The following is a 22348-nucleotide window of genomic DNA, read 5'->3' as shown; positions in this document are numbered from 1 at the left end:
GCCAATAAAAATATTTTCTATTGTTTGAAAACTTTAAGGGAAGAATGTTATGTTAAATCCCCAAATTAATACCAGCTTCACTTGTCGGATATGTTTAAATTTAAACCAGCTTAACTTTTTGAATACGTTTAAATTTAAAAACTTTAGACCCTACCTTGAAGTGTTCAAATGTGCGCTTTCGATATTCACACCACTCCACAAAAAAGTGTAGGCTTCGGAAAAACATCAACAGATCTCTTCTTTCTTCTGCTCTGTATGAATAGAATATTCTATGATTCATTAATGTCATAAATAAGAGCCCCAACCTGGCATTTTTAATCTTATTATTTTTTATATACCTTAAAGCTAAAAAAAAAAGTACTTGATATATTTCTATATCTTGAACTCTGAGTATGTGCCCCTGTGTGATTACTAATGCTAGTTTCTCAGCCTGAAATGCCCTTTGCCCCATATTAAAATGTTTAAATACTATTCACCTTTCAAGATATCACTCAAATACCAAACTGTCCTTGCATTTGTATTTGATGACCATGGTATGTAATAAAGACTATTTCTGGTCTTTATCCCCAGTTTCTGGCACAGAGCTTCAAAAACCCCTGGAATTCCTGAGTGACCAGTGTGCATCTCTAATGCTAATGAGGTGACACACGGTGGCCAGCCACTAGATAGCCTCAGGATGGAGCCTGGTCACCACAGACTAACCACATGCTTAACGGGTTGGATCTTTGGGCCAACCAGACCTCCAGGGAGGACAGGGGAGCTGGAGGAATTTCATCATATGGCCATTCAACCCATCAACTACACCGTGGTAATGAAACCCCAGTAAAAGCTCTGGACAATAAAGCTCAGTGGAGCTTCCTGGATGGTGAACATGCTGATGTGCCAGGAGGCGGATATGCTCAGATCCCACAGGGAGAGGGCACAGAACCTCTAGGTTTTTCCTCCTCAAAGCCACTCACCCTGCCTCAGATCTTGACTTATGCATTGCTTCCATCTGCCTGTTCCTGGGTACAGCTTTTATAATAAAACAATAATCTTTACTATAACACTCTCAGTGAGTTTTCTCAGTCCTTCTAACAAATTATCAAATCTGAGTGGGTTGTGGGGAATGCAGATGGCCCCTGATACTTGTGGATGGCATCTGAAGTGGGCAGTCTTGTTCAGGACTTTGCCCCCTTAACCTGTAGGTCTGCACTAAATCTGAGTAGTGTCAGGAGTGAATTGAATTACAGGACATTCCAGTTGGTGTCAGAGATTATTCTCTGAACAATGACCTCACCACCACACCACACGACCTATTCCAAAATGGCTAGAAATAATTTCATTCCTATTGCCTATGAGCTCCCATGGAATTTATCTTAATGCTCTTAATACTATACCTATTGTTATACTGACACCCATAAAATAAGCAACTTGTAGGCAAGATGAGTGTATTCATTTAACCGTGCTTTCAGTAAATGATTGTGGGAGTCGAGTTCCCATACTACTCAAGATAGAGTAAGCACATTCCACCCGAACATTCCAATTACAAGTTAGAACCACGGACATAACACACAAAGCAAATATTGGAAGACTCTGAAATGTGGACAAAAGAAGGCAGGAATGGGTAAGAAACTTCAGGAATTGGGGCGCCTGGGTGGCTCAGTTGTTAAGTGTCTACCTTCGGCTCAGGTCATGATCCCAGGGTCCTGGGATCGAGCCCTGCGTCGGGCTCCCTGCTCAGCGGAAGGCCTGCTTCTCCCTCTCCCACTCCCTCTGCTTGTGTTCCCTCTCTCGCTGTGTCTCTCTGTGTCAAATAAATAAATAAAATCTAAAAAAAAAAAAAGAAAAGAAAAGAAAAGAAACTTCAGGAATTAAGGGAGGATTGGGTGATGAGTTCCTCGGGGTTTATTTTTGTCTCCTGTATACCCCAATCTGAATGCTACAGCAGACTGCGACTCAGAACTGCCAAAGGTTGGAGTAAAAAAAGAAAACAGAAAAAAAGGTCCCAAGGAAAGATTATTCCTTCTAACCAGCAGGGGCTGTATAAAAAGAAAGAGGAAGTAAACGGCTCTCAGTGATGAATTTTTCGACTTAACACCAAAAGCTAAGACAACAAAACCAAAAATAAGGGATCACATCAAACTAAAAAGCTTCTGCACAACAAAGGAAACCATCCACAAAATGAAAAGGCAGCCTACTGAATGGGAAAAAATATTTGCAAATCATTTATCTGGTAAGGCATAGATAACAAAAATATATAAAGAACTCATAAAACTCAAAGTGCTCCTCACAATCCCAGTGCAGCTCTTTTCTGCCCGTGGGTCCTGTCCCCGTGCTTTAAATCACCTTTTTGCACAAAAAAAAAAAAAAAAGAACTCATAAAACTCGGGGCGCCTGGGTGGCTCAGCCGTTATGTGTCTGCCTTCAGCTCAGGTCATGATCCCAGGGTCCTGGGATGGAGCCCCGTGTCTGGCTCCCTGCTCGGCGGGAAGCCTGCTTCTCCCTCTCCCGCTCCTGCTCCCCCTGCTTGTGTTCCCTCTCTTGCTGTGTCTCTGTCAAAAAAATAAAATCTTAAAAAAAAAAAGAACTCATAAAACTCAATAGCAAAAAACTATGATCAGATTAAAAAATGGGCAGAGGACCTGAACAGACATTTTTCCAGAGAAAACACACGAATGGCCAGCAGACACATGGAAAGGGACATTTGGAGAAATGGAAATCAAAACCACGAGATCACCTTGCACCCGTCAGAATGGCTAGTATCAGAAAGACAAGAAACAACACGTGTTGGCGAGGATGTGGAGAAAAAGAAACCCAAATGCACTGTTGGTGGGAATTCAAACTGGTGCAATTTATAGGAATACAAATTGGTGTACTGTGGAAGAGTATGGAGGTTCCTCAAAAAATTAAAACTAGAACTACCACGTGACCCAGCAATTCTACTTCTGGGTATCTATCCAAAAGAAATGAAAACCCTAACTCAAAAAGATATCTGCACCTCCATGTTCACTGCAGCATTATTTACAATAGCCAAGATATGGAAACAACATAACTGCCCATCAATGAATGGATAAAGAAATTCTGGTGTATAGGGCGCCTGGGTGGCTCAGATGGTTAAGCATCTGCCTTCGGCTCAGGTCAAGATCCCGAAGTCCTGGGATCGAGTGCCGCATCGAGTTCCCTGCTCGGCGGGGAGCCTGCTTCTCCCTCTGCCTCTGCCTCTCTCTCTCTCCCTGTCTCTCATGAATAAATAAATAAAATCTTAAAAAAAAAAAGAAATTCGGGTGTATAAACACAATGGAATATTATTCAGCCATAAATAAGAAGGCAATCCTGTCTTTTGCAACAGCATGATGGGACCTTAAGGACATTCTGCTAAGTGAAATAAATCACACAGAAAAAGACAAATATCATATGACTTCACTTATATGTGAGATCTGAAAGAAACAAACTCACAGATTCAGAGAATAGATTGGTGGTTGTCAGAGGGAGGGGTGGGGAGTGACAAAATGAGTGAAGGTGGTCAAAAGGTACAAACTTCCAGTTATAAAATAAATGAGTATTGGGGATGTAATATACAGCACGGTGACTACAGTTAATATTACCATATTATATATTTGGAAGTTGCTAAGAGTATAAACGTTAAAAGTTCTCTTCAGAAAAAAAATATTGTAAATACACGTGGTGATAGATGTTAATCAGACTTCTTGTAATGATCATTTCACAATATATACATATATTGAATCATTACGCTGTACACCTAAAATGAAGATAGTGTTTCATGTCAACTAAATCTCAGTTTTAAAAAATTCAAGGTTCAAAATCATGCAATTTAATCCACTGAACATAATGTTTGTAGGTTTCCTCTGTGATTTATTACTTAATGGCAAAAGTTTTCAAACATTAGGGAATAAAACTTTTGAAGTGGTTGAAGATGGAGGCATGCAGAACAGAACCCTAACCCGAGAGGAACTGTGCCCTCTTCCTCCCAACCAGGCAACTGGCATTGCTGATAGTAGGCAAAGCCAGCACAGAAGCAGGACCCTCAGCTCCTGAGGGAATGCTGCTGCTGGGAGACTATGGGAGGAGCTTTGTCAGCTAGCCCCACCGACACCGAGCAAAACCGAGAAACAAGAGGAGGCGCCATTCCCACTCTCCACCAGAATGGCTCCTGCAAACACAGGAAGATGCTTTGTCAACTTTCTCCACCCTACACCATGTGATCCCAAGCACAGAGTCGGGAGAATCAGGGAGAAGGAACCTAGAGAAAGGGATTCTTTACATTTATGTATGAAGTCCTGAGATCACTACCTAGTGGCCCTCACACAAAACTGACCAGAAACAATAAAGCAAAAGTATCAAGACCTGAATTATGGTGTAGAATACTGCTCAGAATTCAGAGTGGCCTCAGGGCAGTGTAAGAGAGGGGCAAACCAAAATATAGTCCATAAACTCTAATAGCCCTTAAACTATAGCCCATAAAAGTGGGCCAGGATGTGCTTTTGAATAAAAGCATGTTGACAAGGACAATGCAAAAATGGCCAAGTAGGGACTATGGGGACAGTCCTTCCTCAGAAACACCAAAAACCACCACATGCCTGTCAGAATCACACTTATAGGAAATTGGGAAGACAGTAAAATGTTTACAGCAACCCAGCAAACACATAAGCAGGAGAAGGGCCACTGAGCAGAGAAGGGACCTACGGTAGTGTTTCAGCTTTGCTACCATGTCCACCACCTGAGCATGGTGGGTCTTTACGATCACATCCTGTTTCTCAGTGGAACGTCATCCTGACCACAGCAGACTGGGTCTTGTTCCCAAAGAACTGTGTTTCTTTTGTGTTCCCAATTGGGTTCCGTTTGTTTTGATCTGTCCATAGGGTCCCTGAGGACTAATGGAAGGGGCCTATTTTCCACATAACTCATAACTTTCCTGAACACATGACCATGCAGAGGCCATTTCTCAAAGATACTGAGAGTCAAATGAATGAGCCAGTGCCAACTGGCACAAAATAACAATTAAGAGAAACAACAGACATGCTTAAAGCCAAGGGAAGAAAAGGTGCAGAGTGAGAATCTTTAGAAAATAAGGAGTTTGAAAAGAGTCCACATAAGAAGAAAGGGGAAAACCAGGTGAATGTACAGGGCAGTAAGTATGCTCAGAGAAGACTGAGAAGCCCACACACTTTCACCTCTGGCTGATCTTTAGGCTAAAGGCAAGCAGGGCATGGAGGCAAAGGCAATGTGGAAAGGCCTTGCTAAGTGTAAAAGGAATGTCCCAGTACACAGCCAAAATGCAGAGATGAGAGATAAAATATTTTTGCTTTTGATTTTTCCTTTTGTGCATAATATTCAAAATGTCCATATTCAGTAACAACCACAAAAAATTAAGCATACAAAGAAAAAATATAAAATGACCCAGTTACAAGAAGGAAAAAAGTTAACAGAAACTCCTCAAGGAAACACAGACAATGGAACTACTACAGAGACTTAAAATCAATATGTCTTAATTATGTTCAAAGAACTCAAGGAAACCAAGAGAATAATATGTATGACAAGGAATATTAATAAAGACACATTAGAAAAAGGAAACAGAAATCTTAGAACCAAAAATTACAAAAATTTAGTGAAATGAAAAATTCACTAAAGTGTTCAACAGATTTGAGCAGGCAGAATAATCAGCAAAAATGAACATATAGGCTGAGTGAAATTATCCGCTCTAAAAAACAGGAAGAAAAAGAATGAAGAAAAATACATGGAGCCTAAACGGTAGGATATCATCAAGTGTATCAACATCCACATAGCTGGAGTCACAGGAGAGCTGCAGGAGAAAGAAGCTGAAAGTGTATCTCAAGAAATAACGGTCCAGGGGCGCCGGGGTGGCTCAGTCGTTAAGTGCCTGCTTTTGGCTCGGGTCATGATCCCAGGGTCCTGGGATCGAGGCCCACATTGGGCTCCCTGCTCAGCAGGAGTCCTGTTTCTCCCTCTCCCACTTGGCTCCTGCTTGTGTTCCCTCTCTCGCTGTCTCTCTCTCTCTGTCAAATAAATAAATAAAATCTTTAAAAAAAAAAAAAAGAAAGAAAGAAAGAAAGAACGGTCCAATCCTCTACAAATTGGATGAAAACTTTAGAGACATCTGAGAAGCTCACAAACTATAAGAAGGATAAACTCAAAGAGATCCACACAGAGGCACATTATACTCAAACTGTCAAACACCAAAGAGAATCCACAGAATGACAAGAAAGAAGCAACTCATCAGATAAGGGATCACGACTTAAATTAATCACTGATTTATCATCAATAACCATGGAGGCCAGAAGGCACTGGGATGACATTTAAAGTGCTTAAAGAAAAAGAGTTAACCAAAAATTCTATGTCTGGCAAAACTATCCTTTAAGAATGAGGGATAAATCAAGACATTCTGATATTAAAAAGCTGAGTGAGTTCGTGATTAATGTACCTGACCTACAAGAAATGCTAAGGGAATCCTTCAGGCTACATTGAGAGAATACTGTACAGTAACTCAAAGTCTTACAGAGAAATAAAGAGCACTGGTTACACAGGCAAATAACAAAGACAATATTATTTTACTTTTGATTTACAACCCCTTTTTTTCCCATATGATTTAAAAACAAATGCATAGAGCAATAATGTGAAATCTTTGTTAATGAGTATGCTATGTGTAAAAATGTAACCTATGATAATAACAATATAAAAGAGGAGGGAAAGAGATATAAGGGAACAGAGTTTTTGCATACCTTTGAAAATATGTTGATATTATTTCACACTAGGTTGTTATAAGTTTGAGATGTTAATTGTAATCCTCAAGGGAGCCATGAAGACAATAACTAAAAACTACACAGATAAGAAAGGAAAAGGGAATCAAAATGGGGCACTATGAAAATCAATTCAACATAAAAGAAGTTAGTAATGAAGGAATAAAAATGACATGGTAAACAGACAACAAACAGCAAAACGGCAGAAGCACATACCTCCTCATCAGTAATTACTTTTAAATGTAAATGAATTAAACTCTCCAACTAAAAGTCCAATTGGCAGAATGAATTTAAAAAAATTTGATCCATTTGCATGCTGTCCATAAAAAACTTTCTTTAGAGACATATACATACACAAAGAGGTTAACAAATAAAAGGCTTGAAAAATACTCCATGCAAATAATAACCAAAAGAGAGCTGGGGTGGCTATATCATCATCAGATGAAACAGAATTTAAATCAAAAATTGTTACAAGAGACAAAGGATTACATTATATACTGATACAGGGGTCAACACACCAAGAAGATACAACATAGCTCATAAACATATATGTACCTAACAAGGATCCCAAAATATATGAAGCATCATTTAACAGAATTAAAGGGAGAAATAAACAGTTCAATAACATCTGGACATTTCAATGCCCCACTTATAATAACAGATACAACTAGACAGAAGATCAATAAGAAAATAGAGGATCTGAACAATAGTATAAACCATTAGACTCAACAGACATAAAAAAACATGCCACCCAACAACAGCGTAATACATATTGTTGTTCTCAAGTGTGAGAACATGAAACATTCTCCAGGACAGACCGTATGTTTGGTCACAAAACAATTCTAGATATATTTTTAGAAGACAAAATTATATAAAATATCTTTTCCAACCACAATGGCATAAAATTAGGAGTCGATAAGAAAAAATGAAAAATTCACCAATATGTGGAAATTAGATATACTCTTAAACAATCAATAGGTCAAAGAATAACAAAGGAAATTAGAAAATAATTTGACACAAATGAAATGAAAACACAATCTCATTAGCAAAACTCATATTGAGCAAAAGCAGTGCAAAGAGAAAAATATATAATTGTGAGCACCAACATTAAAAAAGGAAGAAAAATCTCATCAATAACCTTACTTTACACTTTAGGGAACTAGAAAAAAAGAACAAACTGAACACAAAGCTGGCAGAAGGAAAGAAATAATAAAGATTAAAATAGATATAATGCAATAGAGAACAGAAAAACAAAATCAAACTTTGGTTTTTTGGAAAAATTAACAAAACTGGCAACCTTTTTAGCTAAGTGGACTAAGAAAAAAGACAATTCAAATTACCAAAATCAGAAATGAATGTGGGGGATAGTATTAATGACCTTCCAGAAATAAAAAGGATTATAGGAGAATGCTATAAACAATGTATGGCAACAAATTCGATAATCTGGATGAAATGTGCAAATTCTTTTTTTTTTTTTTTTTTTTTAAGATTTTATTTATTTATTTGAGAGAGAGAGTGAGAGAGAGAAAGAGCACAAGAGGGGGGGAGCGGGAGAGGGAGAAGCAGACTCCCTGCTGAGCAGGTAGCCCGATGCGGGACTCGATCCTGGGACTCCAGGATCATGACCTGAGCTGAAGGCAGTCGCTTAACCAACTGAGCCACCCAGGCGCCCGAAATGTGCAAATTCTTAACAGTACACAAACTACCAAAACTGACTCAAGAAGAAATAGAAAATCTGAATATACTTGTAACAAGTAAAGAGACTGAATCAATAACTGAAGTTTCCCAGCAAAGAAATGTCCAGGATGGTTTCACTGGTGAACTCTATCAAACACTTATGGAAGAAGTAACATCAATCATTTTCAGGCTCCGAAAGAAAAGTAAAGAAAGAAAACAACAACAACAACAACAACAACAAAACGAGGCCAGCACTATCCTGATACAAAAGCCAGACAAAGACATCACAAGGGAAGAAAATTATGAACTGACACCCTTAAGAATACAGACAAATGTAATCACTTACATATCTATACAAGTGATGAACGATGTAAAAATAAAACAACTCAATTTATAATACCAACGAAAAGAATAAAACACATAGGAATAAATCTACCCAAAGAAGTCCAAACTTGTACACTGAAAACTACAAAACATTACTGAAAGATATTAAAGTAAGCCTAGAGTCTGCTTGAAATTGTCCCTCTCCCTGTGCCTCTCCCCCCGCTTGTGCATACGCACGCGCGCTCAGTAAATAAATAAATAAATCTTTTTAAAAAATAAAGTAAGTCTAAATTCATGAGAAAACATCTATGTTCATGGTCACGACACTTAACACTGTTAGATGGAAATAGACTTCAAAGTTGTCTAGATTCAATGCAATCCCTATCAAAATCCCAAAGGCCTTTTTTTGTACAAATAGAAAAGCCAAGCTTAAAATTCATATGGAATTGAAAGAGACACTAAATACTCAAAACAATCTCGAAAAAGGAAAAAAAAAAACAACTGGAGGACTCATACTTCACTATTTCAAAATATACTACAAATCAACAGTAATCAAGACAGTATGGAACGAGTAAAAGCATAAATATGTGGATAACTGGAATAAAATTAAGTCCAGAAATAAAATCATAGATCTATGTTCAGTTTGTTTGACAAGGGTGCCAAGACCATTCGATGGGGTAAGAACAGTCCCTTCAACAACATGCAGTGACAAGTGGATACCCAACTGCAAAAGAATGAAGCGGCACCCTTACTTTTACACCATATGCAAAAATTAACTCAAAATGGATCAAAGGACTAAATACTGAACTAAACTATAAAACTCTCAAAAGAATGCATAGAAGGAAATATCGGACCTTGAATTTAGCTATGGTTTCTTAAACATGACAATAAAATGATGAATATCAAAATAAAAAATATTGTAAACTTTATAAAACGTAAACCTTTTGTGCATCAAAAGATATTTACCAACGTAGTAAAAAGAAACTACACAGCATTCAGAAAACATATATCTGCTAAGTGTCTGGTTCCCAGAATATATAAACAACTCTTTTTTTAAGATTTTTTATTTATTTATTTTTATGAGAGAGTGAGAGAGAGAGAGCACGAGCAATGGGAGGGGCAGAGGGAGATGCAGACTCCCTGCTGAGCAGGGAGCCCGATGTGGGACTTGATCCCAGGACCCTAGGATCATGACCTGAGCTGAAGGCAGACACTTAACCAACTGTGACACCCAGGCACCCTATGTAAACAACTGTTAAAATCCAACGTAAAAATCATAAAAATGCTACAACAAGCTATCATGAACATTGCTGAAGGAAATGTAAAAATAGAAAGTATCAAAAAAGAAATAACAGACTAAAAAAAGGGATAATTTAGAACTGAAAATACAGTAATTTACTTTGTATTTTAATTCTTTTTTAAAGATTTTATTTATTTGAGAGAGAGAACACAAGGGGGGGTGGGAGGGGTAAAGGGTGAGAGAGAAGCAGACTCCCCAATGAGCAAGGAGCCTGACGCGGGGCTCCATCCCAGGACCCTGAGATCATAACCTGAGCTGAAGGCAGACGCTTAACCGACTGAGCCACCCAGGTGCCCCAAAAATACAATGATTTAAATACAAATCTCACCAAACGATTTCCATAGCAGAATGGAGGTAGCAGGGGAAAGAATCTGTGAACTGAAAGATAAATCAACAGAAATCCAATATCAAGAGAGAATACAGATTTGGGGGGAAAAGGAAGAGTTCTTCAGGAAGTTGTGAAATAATAAAAGGTTTAACCTTCATGTCACCGGTCTCAGAAGGAGCAGGGAAAAGGGTCTAGGGCTTAAGAAAATATTGAAAGAAATGAATGAATAATTCCTGAATGTGACCAAAAAAAAAAAACAACAAACCACTATGCCTACAGATTCATACAGATGTCTAAAGCCAGACAAATGACAATCAAATTTCTGAAAATTAAAAATAAAGCAAAGCAAAGAAGAAAAAATAAAGATTATATTTCTCACCAAAAACCACAGATGCCAGTAGCAAGTGGCACTACATTTTTCACATGCTGAAAGGAAAGGACTGCCCAACTAAAATTCTATATCCAGAGAAAATCTTCTTCCAGAGTGAAAGTAAAATAAGGATTCTCACATAAAGAAAATTAAGATAGTTTGCTACCAGAGGCCTCATTCGCATAATTTCCTTTAGCTCCTCGAACATATTTAAAATTGCTGATTTAAAGTCTTTGGCAAGTCCAAGGGTATCTGGGTAGCTCAGCGGGTTGAGCATCTGACTCTTTGATTTCGACTTAGGTCATGATCTCAGGGTCGTGAGAATGAGCCCGGTGTCCAGCTCTGTGCGTGTTGGGCTCTGCGCTCGGTGGGGAGTCTGCTTGGAATTCTCTTTCTCTCCCTCTACCTCCCCAACTTTCTCTCTCAAATAAATCTTAAAAAAATTCTCTTTCTCCCTCTGCCCCTTCCACCCCCCAACTCCCACTCATGCTCCCTCTCTCTTTAAAAAAAAAAAATAAACAAAAAATAAATAATAAAATCTTTGGCAAATCCAACATCTGAACTTCCTCGGGGACAGTTTCTATTCATTAGTTATTTTTTACCTCTGTGTATGGGTCTTGTAATTTTTGTTGAAAACTGAACATTTTAAACAATATAGTGTGATAATTCTTGAAATCAGATTCCCCCTCTCTCCAAGACTTGTTGTTCTTTTTGTTCTTTGTCTGTTCAGTGACTTTCCTGAACGAATCTGTACAGTGTATACTCTGCTGTGTGGCTACTCAAATCTCTGCTCAGTTAGCTAACGTGTGACAAAGATTTACTTAAACACCTAGAACCTGCGTGTCCTGGGCTCTGTGTGTGCTGGGGCACACCTTTGGCGCTCAGCGAGGAGAATGACAATACTCCCTTGGCCCTCATGGGCCACTTCGGCAGAACCTCACAATCAGCCAGGAGTGAGAACAGCTGTCAGAGGCATCTCAGATCTCTCCTGAGCATGAAGATGACCCAAAACATGGACCTTGTAGATTCTCAGGAATATATCAGAGCTTTTGAAGTCCTTAGTGTGATCCCATTCTCCAGCTTTTCCTTTTAAGGTTTTTATTTAACCTATTAATTCCCCCAACTTGTTATGCACCACCTCAGGAAGCCATCAAGTTTAGAAACTGCATCAAAGTATCTTCAACAAATGCTCCCAGAGAAAAGGCTTTCACACTGGATGAGCTCCACGTCAGGTCGGGTCTGGTAAATGCCGCCTCGCAAGTGAGCTCCTTCAGGGAACTGAGACTGGGACGGAGTCTCCAAAGAAATCTGAACTACGCTGCTCCCTCTGGTGGCTGCCAGGCTTGCTGGCTGCCCTCTGACGGCAGGCTACCACAGAGCTGGTGAGGGAGAATTGGAAACAGGCATTGAAGAAACTACTTACCACTGTTCTGCTGTTTTTCCTAAATAAATGCTCCCTAGATTGTTGCAAGACTTCAGTTTATTTCTAAAGTTCTGAAAAATCTGATTCTGACACCTTTGGCCAGTTTTCTTGTTGCTTTTATGGAAGACAGAATCTTCAAATGTACTTACTCTGCTAGTTTCACTGACATCTATGCCTTGGATTTTAAAAAGGACTCAAAGAAGGCTCTGTATTGACCATGTGGTTTCTGTATTCTGATGCTTTAATAAACATCTGGGGCCTTATTGACCCTGGAGGAACCATCCCATTCAAGGTTACAAGTCTGCTTGTGAGCATACTTTTCTTCTCTTTTTCAAGTAGGCTCCACGCCCATTGTCAGGCATGGAGCCCAACGCGAGGCTTGAACTCACTACCGTGAGATCAAGACCTGAGACAAAACCAAAAGTCAGCTGCTCAACCAAATGAGCCACTCCGGTGCCTTGAGCATGCTTTCAAACACGATCCAACCAGTCCAGAGCCCATACCCCAACACCTCTTTTATTAAGCTCCCAAAATTCTGGCTGCCATCCACCTGCCCTCATTACCCCAGGATCAGGTACCAACCAGGGACAACCCCTGTGCCCCAGAGCACCCTGAAATTATTCAAACTAGTCAAGCCTAAGCCTACTCCCCTTGCCTTGCCTCACCTGTTCCTTCCCTCAAAAACCACTATAATAATCTCCTTCTCCCTCTGCCTCCAGACCCATGCCAGTCAGTGCTTCTCCCTGTGGCCCCCAGTGACATGGCATGCTTCTCCTGTTGGGATCTGGAACAAACTATCTTTTTTTTTTTTTTTTTTTTTAAAGATTTTATTTATTTATTTGACAGAGAGAGAGAGAGAGAACGCGCACAAGCAGGGGGAGTGGGAGGAGGAGAAGCAGACTCTCCGCTGAGCAGGGAGCCCGACACGGGGCTCGATCCCAGGACCCCGGGTCATGACCTGAGCCGAAGGCAAAAGCTTCACCAACTGAGCCATCCAGGCGTCCCACAAACGATCTTTTCAATGGCAACTATCTCCTGATCAGCCGGCCTTACCATACTCAAATAATAATAAAACCTATTAAAATAGGCTTCATGCACTTATTCTTAACTTTTCTGTATTAGCCATGCAGGACATAGGAGAATAGATGTATGTATCAAATGTAAGCTGTTGGTTCCTGTACACAGCAAAAGGACTACCTCAGAATATATTAACAGCAGTGATGAGGTCTATTTTCTCCATTCTTGGTCCCATAGCAAGTGATGAACTCACTGGGACTGCTTCTTAGAGAGACCTCACCCAACTGGTCTTCATGGCAGCTAGAGTTATACTATAGTGCTTTTTCTTTTCTTTTTTTTTTTTTAAAGATTTTATTTATTTATTTGACAGGGAGATAGAGAGCACAGATAGTCAGAGTGGCAGGCAGAGGGAGAAGCAGGCTCTCCGCTGAGCAGGGAGCCCGATGCGGGGCTCGATCCCAGGGTCCTGGGATCATGACCTGAGCTGAAGGCAGATGCTTAACTGACTGAGCCACCCAGGCGCCCCTATAGTGCTTTTTCTATGACGGTGACCAACGTGGGGCAGCTCATGATCAATGAACAAAAGGCGCTCTGAAGCCACTCTGAAGCTCGTCTTAGTGAGCTTATTAGAACTTAGAATGACAACTCCATGAGGGCTCCTGTGTAAGTCAGCCCTGGGAGTAACAACTGTGATTCCTGAGAAATGTGCGTGTGTGTACTGTTCACTCAGGGTACCTGTACAATGATTAATCTGAGCAGTTTCTTCTCAAATCCTTTCCAGTTATGGCTTTTTATGGTTTTCTGTGTTTTTCTTTTTTTCCCCAAAGGGAGTGCTTTTCCAAAAAACAAAACAAAAAACCCAGCATCTGACACACAGAATTCATTCTTGAGGAATTTTTTTAACTAGATCAGTTGAGTATATTGTAAATAGTGGTGGGCATGTATACTTAGCGAAGGAGTTAGGAATCTGTGCTACAAGTAATACCAGACAATAAGCGACCTGTCAGATGAAGTAATTCCATGTAGAGTGGGTGGCCGGGGGGACAGTGTTTTGTAGATCCAGTTTTGCTGAGAGGCATTTCCCCAAATACTGGCAATCACTCCGTGTTGTAAAGGAAACCTAAATCACGAATGTTCTTCTAATAGCTCTATCGTTCCAATTCCAGTAAATTCCACTATTTCTCAGAAATATTTTTATTCTTAACTTTGGGAATGGGGCAAAACCTTGTAAATAATTTCTTCCAGTTCATTTTGCAGATAAAAGAAGAGCTCCACAGAGATTAAATATCTTTCCTAATTCGGTGGCATTAATCATTAGTTTAAGGAAAGACCCAATGAAATATGTTATATGACTATATACTGTCCTTATTATATTTATAATTTACCCTAGAGATTAGATATACATCTGAGTGATTATAATACAAGACAAAATGTGGTACATTTTTAGAATACCAAGGGTTGATAACGACTGTGTCTAGGATGCAGTTAAGTGAGGCCAGCTCCCTGACCTACTCATGTGTCACCCTCTCCATGAGGCCTTCCCTGCCCATGCTATCTAAATTAGATCCCTTCCCCTCACCTTGCACACCCCCTATCTCCCATCCTACTTTATGTTTCCTATACGACTTCCGTCTCTAAAGGATTACCTACTTTGCATAGCAGTTTTGTTTATCGTCTGTTTCGCTCGTAGAAAGTAAGTTCATGTGGGCAGAGATGTTGTGTTCTGTTCACTGCTACATATCAAGCAATTCAGCAATTGTGCTACTTGGCAGATATGCCCTTCCATTCTCAGGGCCCTTATGCCAGCATTTACCACCCTGTATTAATTCTGCTCCTTCACTAGATTGTCAGCTTCAAGAAGCCAGAAACTATGTATCTTATTCAGTATTATATCCTTAGAGACTAATATGTTACAACGTATATAATATGTATTTGATACACATGTATTTATTTATGTTTAAATTTACACACTGGAGCAGGAGAGGTATATTTTGAGCCTGGAAAATCTTTTTCTGCTAGAATAGAAGGAAGCCAAAAATACGATGAGAGAGGGCACCTGGGTGGCTCAGTGGGTTAAGCGTCTGCCTTCAGCTCAGGTCATGATCCCAGGGTCTGGGATTGAGCCCCGCGTCATCGGGCTCCCTGCTCAGCGGGGAACCTGCTTCTCCCTCTCCCTCTGCTTGTGTGTGCACTCACATGCTCTGTCTCTCTCTGTCAAATAAATAAGATCTTTAAAAAACATTATGATGAGGGAATATCATATGGATTCAGGAGCCAGCTTGAAGAAGTTCCCACTTGTCAAAATAATTTAAGCACCAAAATAAATAAAGAGTAAGGAATTATAAATATTAAAAAAGTAAGAATGAATGAAACCATACCATAATAAATAGATATGCACACATAAACACACATATACAGGGGAGAAAGGAGATCTGTTTCTTAAGCACAAGCCTAGTATCTACTGAGGTAAGTGCAGGAAGAGCTAGACTTGAAATATCATTTTGCAACCATCACAACAAACAGTGATCACACAAGAATCACCAGGGGATGATGCTAAATCTAGGCAGAAATTTTAATGAGGAACAGTATCTGCATGGTCATAAAATATTTCCCCACAGACTGCCTATTATCGCAAGAGAGGGCAAAAACCAAAAAACAAAACCACTGGCGATACAGTGGAAAGTCAGGCAACAAGCATGACTGAATCAAAATTACTGCCACCTACAAGGGCAGAGAACTGAGAAGCACAAAATATCACCAGTATAGTATTTTGCTTGAGAATACATAACAGCAACTGATCATGACAAAAAGTCAAAGACAAAATAAGCAACATTCTATTGCGGGGTAGAAAAGATAGAAAGACTGTATTTTGTAAAGATGGCAAAGTAATAAAAGGCAAAGAAAGGCTCTGGAGTTGTTCCAAATTAAAGGAATCTATAAAGTCATGACAATCAAATGCAATACTTGACACCAGACTGGATCATGTAACACAGGGGAAAAGAAAATGCAAAAAGGACATCATTAGATCAACTAACAAGTAGGAATACAGATGGCAAATCAGATAAAAGTATCATATCAATGTCAATTTATGGAGTCAATTACTGCTATATGAATGTATAAGGGAATACCACTATTCTCAGAAATGCACACCAAGTATTTAGGAGAACAGAGCCATGATACATGCAATGTGTTCTAAAAAGGTTCCATCAGGAGTAGCAACAGAAATGGTAAAAATCTGGATAAATATGACAAAACTAGTAGTCTTAAGTTCTTTAAATTATGTATGATGATCAAAAGTAAAAAAACTTAACACTAGTGATGGGGTTTTCAACGCATACACATGAACATAATTCCTATGAAAACCACAACATGTAGCGCACAGGGAAAGGGATGTATATGGCTACAAGACTTCCAGATTATACTAAATCTAACTAGACTGTTGAAAGTTAGGTTACATATGCTACAATCCCACGGCAGCCAATAAAACAGGCAAAAACCCAGATATGGCCAAAAAGTCAGAAGATAAAATTAAAATGGAATAGTAAAAAATATTTAAATAATCCAAAAGAAATCAGGAAATGGGAACTGAGGAACAAGCAAGCAAGCAAGCAAACAAACAAAAAAACCATAGACACAGAAAATGAAGAAAATAAAAGAACAGGTGCATTAACACACAGCTACATAAGCATCTACTTGACAGGGAACACTGGAGATTAAATGTTCAACTTACTCTGGTATCTATTACTAATACTTTTTATCTGAGAGAAGAAACTACTTTCCAAAGAATATAGGCCTATAAAAAGCAGCAGTTGCTTCATTACAGCGCACAGGCCAAAGTGACATATTTTAATCTCCATCAAATAAGGGAGCAAAAATAAGCTCTTAATCATGTGATGAGGAAGGGAGCCAAGAAAAAAATCTTAAAAACGCAACAACCCAAGTTTAAACACACACACACACTACAGACACTAGACACTCAGAGAGGGGGGCAGAAGAGAGTCTGACCTGTTCCATTAATTAAACACAGGACTTTATTTAAAAAGTGCAGTGAGTCACAATCCCTTCACCCCCACTTGCATCCCCACAGAGGACACCCTATTACAGCACACACAGTTTTCCATTATAGAAAGACACTGTGCATGTGTTGGCTCTTACAGTCCTAAGAGGGACTGTAATTTATCTTTTTTTCCCAAGCATAGTCCAAACTTCACTAAATGTTAAACAGATGTTACGGATTTCTTTCACAGAATGTTGGCAGTGACACATTTCAGTTTGAACTAGAACAGTCAGAGAAGTAAAATAATTCCAAATGTCTTTTTCTTAAGGATAAAGCAAAACATAAAGAGAAATGCAGAATAAAAATTCTTAAGTTTTATTAGGTCTAAAATCAGATGAATATCAGAAGTTAATTATTCACTAAAATATTATCAGTCACTCTCATATATTGTTGGTGGGAATGCAACTTGGTATGATCACTTTGGTAACATTGTGCTAGTTTATTACAAATTTAAACATACTGTAATCATATGACCCAGCTATCCCACTTCTGGTTATTTACCCTAAAGAAAAAACTTACATCACACAAAAACCTCTACTGAAGGTCCACTGCAGTTCTATTCATCGAAAACTGGAAATAACCCAAATATCCTCCAATGTGTGAATGGATAAACATGCTAGTATATGAAATACTACTCAGAAATGAAAAGATGGATGAATCTCAATTCATTTACTTTATGCTAAGTAAGGAAGCCAGTCTCTATGTAATTTCATTTATTTGACATTTTGTAAGAGGCAAAACCCTAATGATGATCACAGCAGGTTTTGCAGGGGGTGGGGAGTGGGTTGTGACTATAAAGGGAGAATATGCAGGATTTCTGTGCTGATGGAGCTGTTCAATATCCTCACTGTGGTGGTAAGCACACAGAAACCATCCAATCTGAATAACACAGAAGGAAAAGCTTGGGGGGAAAAAAAAAAAGGAACAGAGCCCCAGAGACACGTGAGACAATGTCAAAAAGTTTTATATTCATGTAATCAGAGATCCAGGAGCAAAGAAGAAATATATATATTTATGTAATATGTAAAAAATTCCAATTACAATAAAGTATTAAAAAATATCAGGGGCCCCTGGGTGGCTCAGTGGATTAAGTGTCTGCCTTCAGCTCAGGTCATGATCCCAGGGTCCTGGGACTAAGCCTTGTGTCGGGCTCCTTGCTCAGCAGGGAGCCTGCTTTTCTCTCTCTGCCCTCCCCCACCACCCCTGCTCATGTGTGTGCTCTCTCTCTCCCTCAAAAAAAATAAAAATAAAATCTTAAAAAAAAATTTCAAATAAGGATGCCTTGCTGGTTCATTCAATAGAGTATGCAGCTCTTGATGTCGGGGTCATGAGTTCGAGTCCCATGCTGGGGGTAGAGTTTACTTAATAAAAAAAATTTTTAAATACTCAAATTATCCAGAAAATGCATGAAAGGAAAAGAGAAGAACAAAACAACACAACAGAATTAACTACTAACTGGGTAGACATCAAAAATATATCAATGATTCCATTAAATGTAAATGAATCACAGATCTAAACGTAAAAGGGAAAAGTATAAATTTTTTTTTAAATGTAAGAATTTTTATGACCTGAGGTTAGGCAAAAGTGACAGACATCATACCAAAAACATATCAAAGAAGAAATAAAGATTAACTGTCTTCTTAAAATCAGAAAAATTAGCTCTTTGAAAGATACTGTTAAGAAAATGAAAAGACAGGGGCGCCTGGGTGGCTCAGTCATTAGGTGTCTGCCTTCGGCTCAGGTCATGATCCCAGGGTCCTGGGATCGAGTCCCGCATCGGGCTCCCTGTTCGGCAGGAGGCCTGCTTCTCCCTCTCCCACTCCCCCTGCTTGTGTTCCCTTTCTCACTGTCTCTCTCTCTGTCAAAAAATAAAATCTTTCAAAAAAAAAAAAAAAAGAAAAAAAATGAAAAGACAGGGGCCCCTGTGTGGCTCAGTGGGTTAAGTATCCAACTCTGGATTTCAGCTCAGGTCGTGATCTCAGGGTCCTGGGATTGAGCCCCATGTCGGGCTCCCCACTCAGTGGGGAGTCTGCTTCAGGATTCTCTCTCTTCCTCTACCCCTCCCCCTGCTCACACTCTCTCTAAAATAAGTAAATAAATCTTAAAAAAAAAAAAAAATGAAAAGACAAGCTACAAAATGGGAGAAAATATTTGAAAATCGCATATATGACAAAGGGCTTGTATGGAGAATATATAAAGAACTCTCAGAACAACAGTAAGAAAACAAACGACCCAATGAAGCCCTGAGTGAAGACTTGAATATGTACTTCACTGAGGAGGATAAACAGACGGCAACCAAGCACATGTAAAGATGATCACGTGACCCACCATCAGGAGAATGAGATATACTGCACTCCCTGAATGCTTAACTCAGGCATGCAGCGCAGCCAGAACTCTCCTATACTGCTGGCGAGAAGGCAAAGTGGCACAACCCTTTGGAAAAACATCCCGGCCACTTCTTATAAACTAAAACATACATATAACCCAACAATCCAACTCCCAGGTATTCATCCAACAGAAGTCCATAAACATTCCCTAGCAGGTGACACAGTAGACAATCTCAGGCTTGCAGGCGACATGGTCTCTGTCACAATTACCTCACTCTGCCACTGACCATGAAAACAACTACAGAACTTACAGAACTCTGAGAAATGACCAGTCCTGACAGTGAAATGAAATCCCATGAAACCCATCAACAGATGGCTGAATAGCAGAGGAGACACAATTTGAATAAATAATTGTCCTTTACTGGAATATATTTCTTAGGAGATAATCTAGAATAATTACATGAAAACCCAACTGTTAAAAAAATAAGAGTCTTAATTTTTAAAAAGACAGGAAAAAAAATTTTTTTAAAGACAGGAAAATTTTAAAAGACACATAAAACTTTTACAAATGGGGGCGCCTGGGTGGCTCAGTCGTTAAGCGTCTGCCTTCGGCTCAGGTCATGATCCCAGGGCCCTGGGATTGAGCCCCACGTTGGGCTCCCTGCTCAGCAGGAGGCTTGCTCCTCCCTCACCCTCTGCCCCTGCTTGTGTTCCCTCTCTCGCTGTATCTCTCTCTGTCAAATAAATAAAATATTAAAAACAAAAAAAAACTTTTACAAATGACAAGTACTGTCAAGGAAATTGAAAATTCAATGGATGGGGGTTTATAAGCAGATTAGTCAGAACATAAAGAAATAATTACTGAACTAAAATACAGATCTGAAGAATAATCATGAATAAGCACAAAGATACAAAGAAACAGAAAGTATAAAGAAACGGTAAAACAGGGGTGCCTGGGTGGCTCAGTTGGTTAAGCATCTGCCTTCAACTCAGGTCGTGATCCCAGCGTCCTGGGATGGAGCCCCATGTCAGGCTCCCTGCTCAGCAGGGAGTCTGCTTCTCCCTCTGCCTCTGCTCCTCCCCCCTGCTAGTTCTCTCTCTCTCTCTCTCCCTCCCTCTCTCAAATAAATGAATGAAAAAAAATCTTTAAAAGAAGAGAAAAAGGGTAAAACAGATGCAGAAGATGAATAGACAGTGTGTCCCAAATTCTGGAATGAGAATTAGGGGGGAAAAAAAAGTCAGGAAAGAGCTCTGCTTCTTCTTAGGATGTAAAAAGCCGCAGAGAAGACCATCTGCACCTAACATCAAGCAAATTTGAATAATCTATAAAATCATAACCTTTCTTGAGTCCATTAGAGACCCAAAGTCACAAGGCAACCAAGTAAATAAGATTTTTCTCCCTCAAAGGAAAGGCGTAACACAAACTGTTCACTCTTGGGTAAACTTAGGGGAGGAAAGCAGCCCCCATATAAGTAGGTAACAAGAAACCAGCTAAAATTTCAACAAATTGTTAGGGACAAATGTGGATAGAGTGTGCTTTTGGAACAGATAGGAACCCCAGACACAAAGGGACACCACCAGAAAAACCAGGGTCCTTCAGTGGCACAGGCATGAGGAGGTGATCAGCCACTGCTGGGGGACAGAATGAAGCCAGAACTCGTCTCTGATGGGAACCAAAACCCCCGAGCCACTGAAAAAAGAGGGAACAAAGCAATGGAAGAAAAAAAATCCCTTGCTTCTACGGGAAGAGCAGAAGTTGACTTTGGTGGAGGGACAGAAACACTCCTGTTACCAAGACAGAGATCCACTGCTTCAGGAAGAGGGGCAGTGGCAAAAACCGCCTGTTCCAGGGGAGAGGCAGGAAACCCAGCGGGCCCAGGATCCTACTCTACTACCAAGCATTCACCTGCTACCCCTGAAGGGAAGAACAACGAATGCTCTCCGGCCCAAGACCAACCCCAGATCCAAGCTGGCTTTGGCTGTACTGGGGAGCAGGAGCACTGGGGAGCCCAAGCCCTGAAGTGCAGGTACATAGGGCTGCCCAATACTGAGGATGGACCATGAAAATACAGACCTTCCGTGATTCCCACCACAAGCAGGGCACCAAGTAACAAACATGCGCAACTGCTACTGGGGAGTGTCAAGCACATGGAGAAAGGGTCCCCTCAGAAAGGCAGAAAGCTGGGTGGATTGGGGACACTGAGGAGAACCCTCCAGGTCCCAAAACCCCATTCTAAGCATAAGGAAGAGCTAAACTTGAATTTGAATCCACAGCTGGAAGAATTTGAAACCTGTGGTGATGTGAAGTCTGAAGATGAGGAAAACAATAAAAATCTGAAACACAGCTCAACTGCTGACGACCTTGAATCAACCCCACCCTAATAGCATGCTAAAAGAAATGCGCGCACTTCTCAGCATAAACACTATTTGCTTGAGTCTCTACCGATTTTCCACAGATAATATCCATCATTTGTTTAAAAAAAAAAAAAAAAAGATGACACACAAAAATTCAGGAAAAAAGACCCCAGAATCAGCAGAATTGGGTTCAAAGATGACTCAGATGTTGGCACTATCAGACAGGAACATTAAAATAACCATGATTAAAAGTCAGAGAGAGGGGCGCCTGGGTGGCTCAGTTGGTTAAGCATCTGCCTTCGGCTCAGGTCATGATCTCAGGGTCCTGGGATCAAGCCCCACGTTGGTCTCCCTGCTCAGCGGGGAGTCTGCTTCTCCCTCTCCCTCTGCCCTGCTCGTGCTCTCTCTTGCT

The 22348-nt window shown here is 40.0% G+C and overlaps 1 protein-coding gene across 3 annotated transcripts in view; it reads right to left on the bottom strand.

The window, feature by feature from the left end:
• Positions 1-22348, bottom strand: part of CENPP (centromere protein P) — a 241093-nt gene that overhangs the window by 173748 nt on the left and 44997 nt on the right. For all 3 annotated transcript variants that reach the window (XM_032397787.1, XM_032397786.1, XM_032397788.1), the window contains exon 5: positions 155-251. In XM_032397787.1, the coding sequence (XP_032253678.1) occupies positions 155-251 (97 nt within the window). The remainder of the gene's footprint in view (positions 1-154; positions 252-22348) is intronic.

Source organism: Phoca vitulina, unplaced genomic scaffold (genome assembly GCF_004348235.1).
Source record: "Phoca vitulina isolate PV1807 unplaced genomic scaffold, GSC_HSeal_1.0 scaffold104, whole genome shotgun sequence".
NCBI classification, from domain to species: Eukaryota; Metazoa; Chordata; class Mammalia; order Carnivora; family Phocidae; genus Phoca; species Phoca vitulina.
The sequence above is the reverse complement of the archived record's forward strand: the minus strand, read 5'-3'. Positions and strand labels throughout refer to the sequence as shown.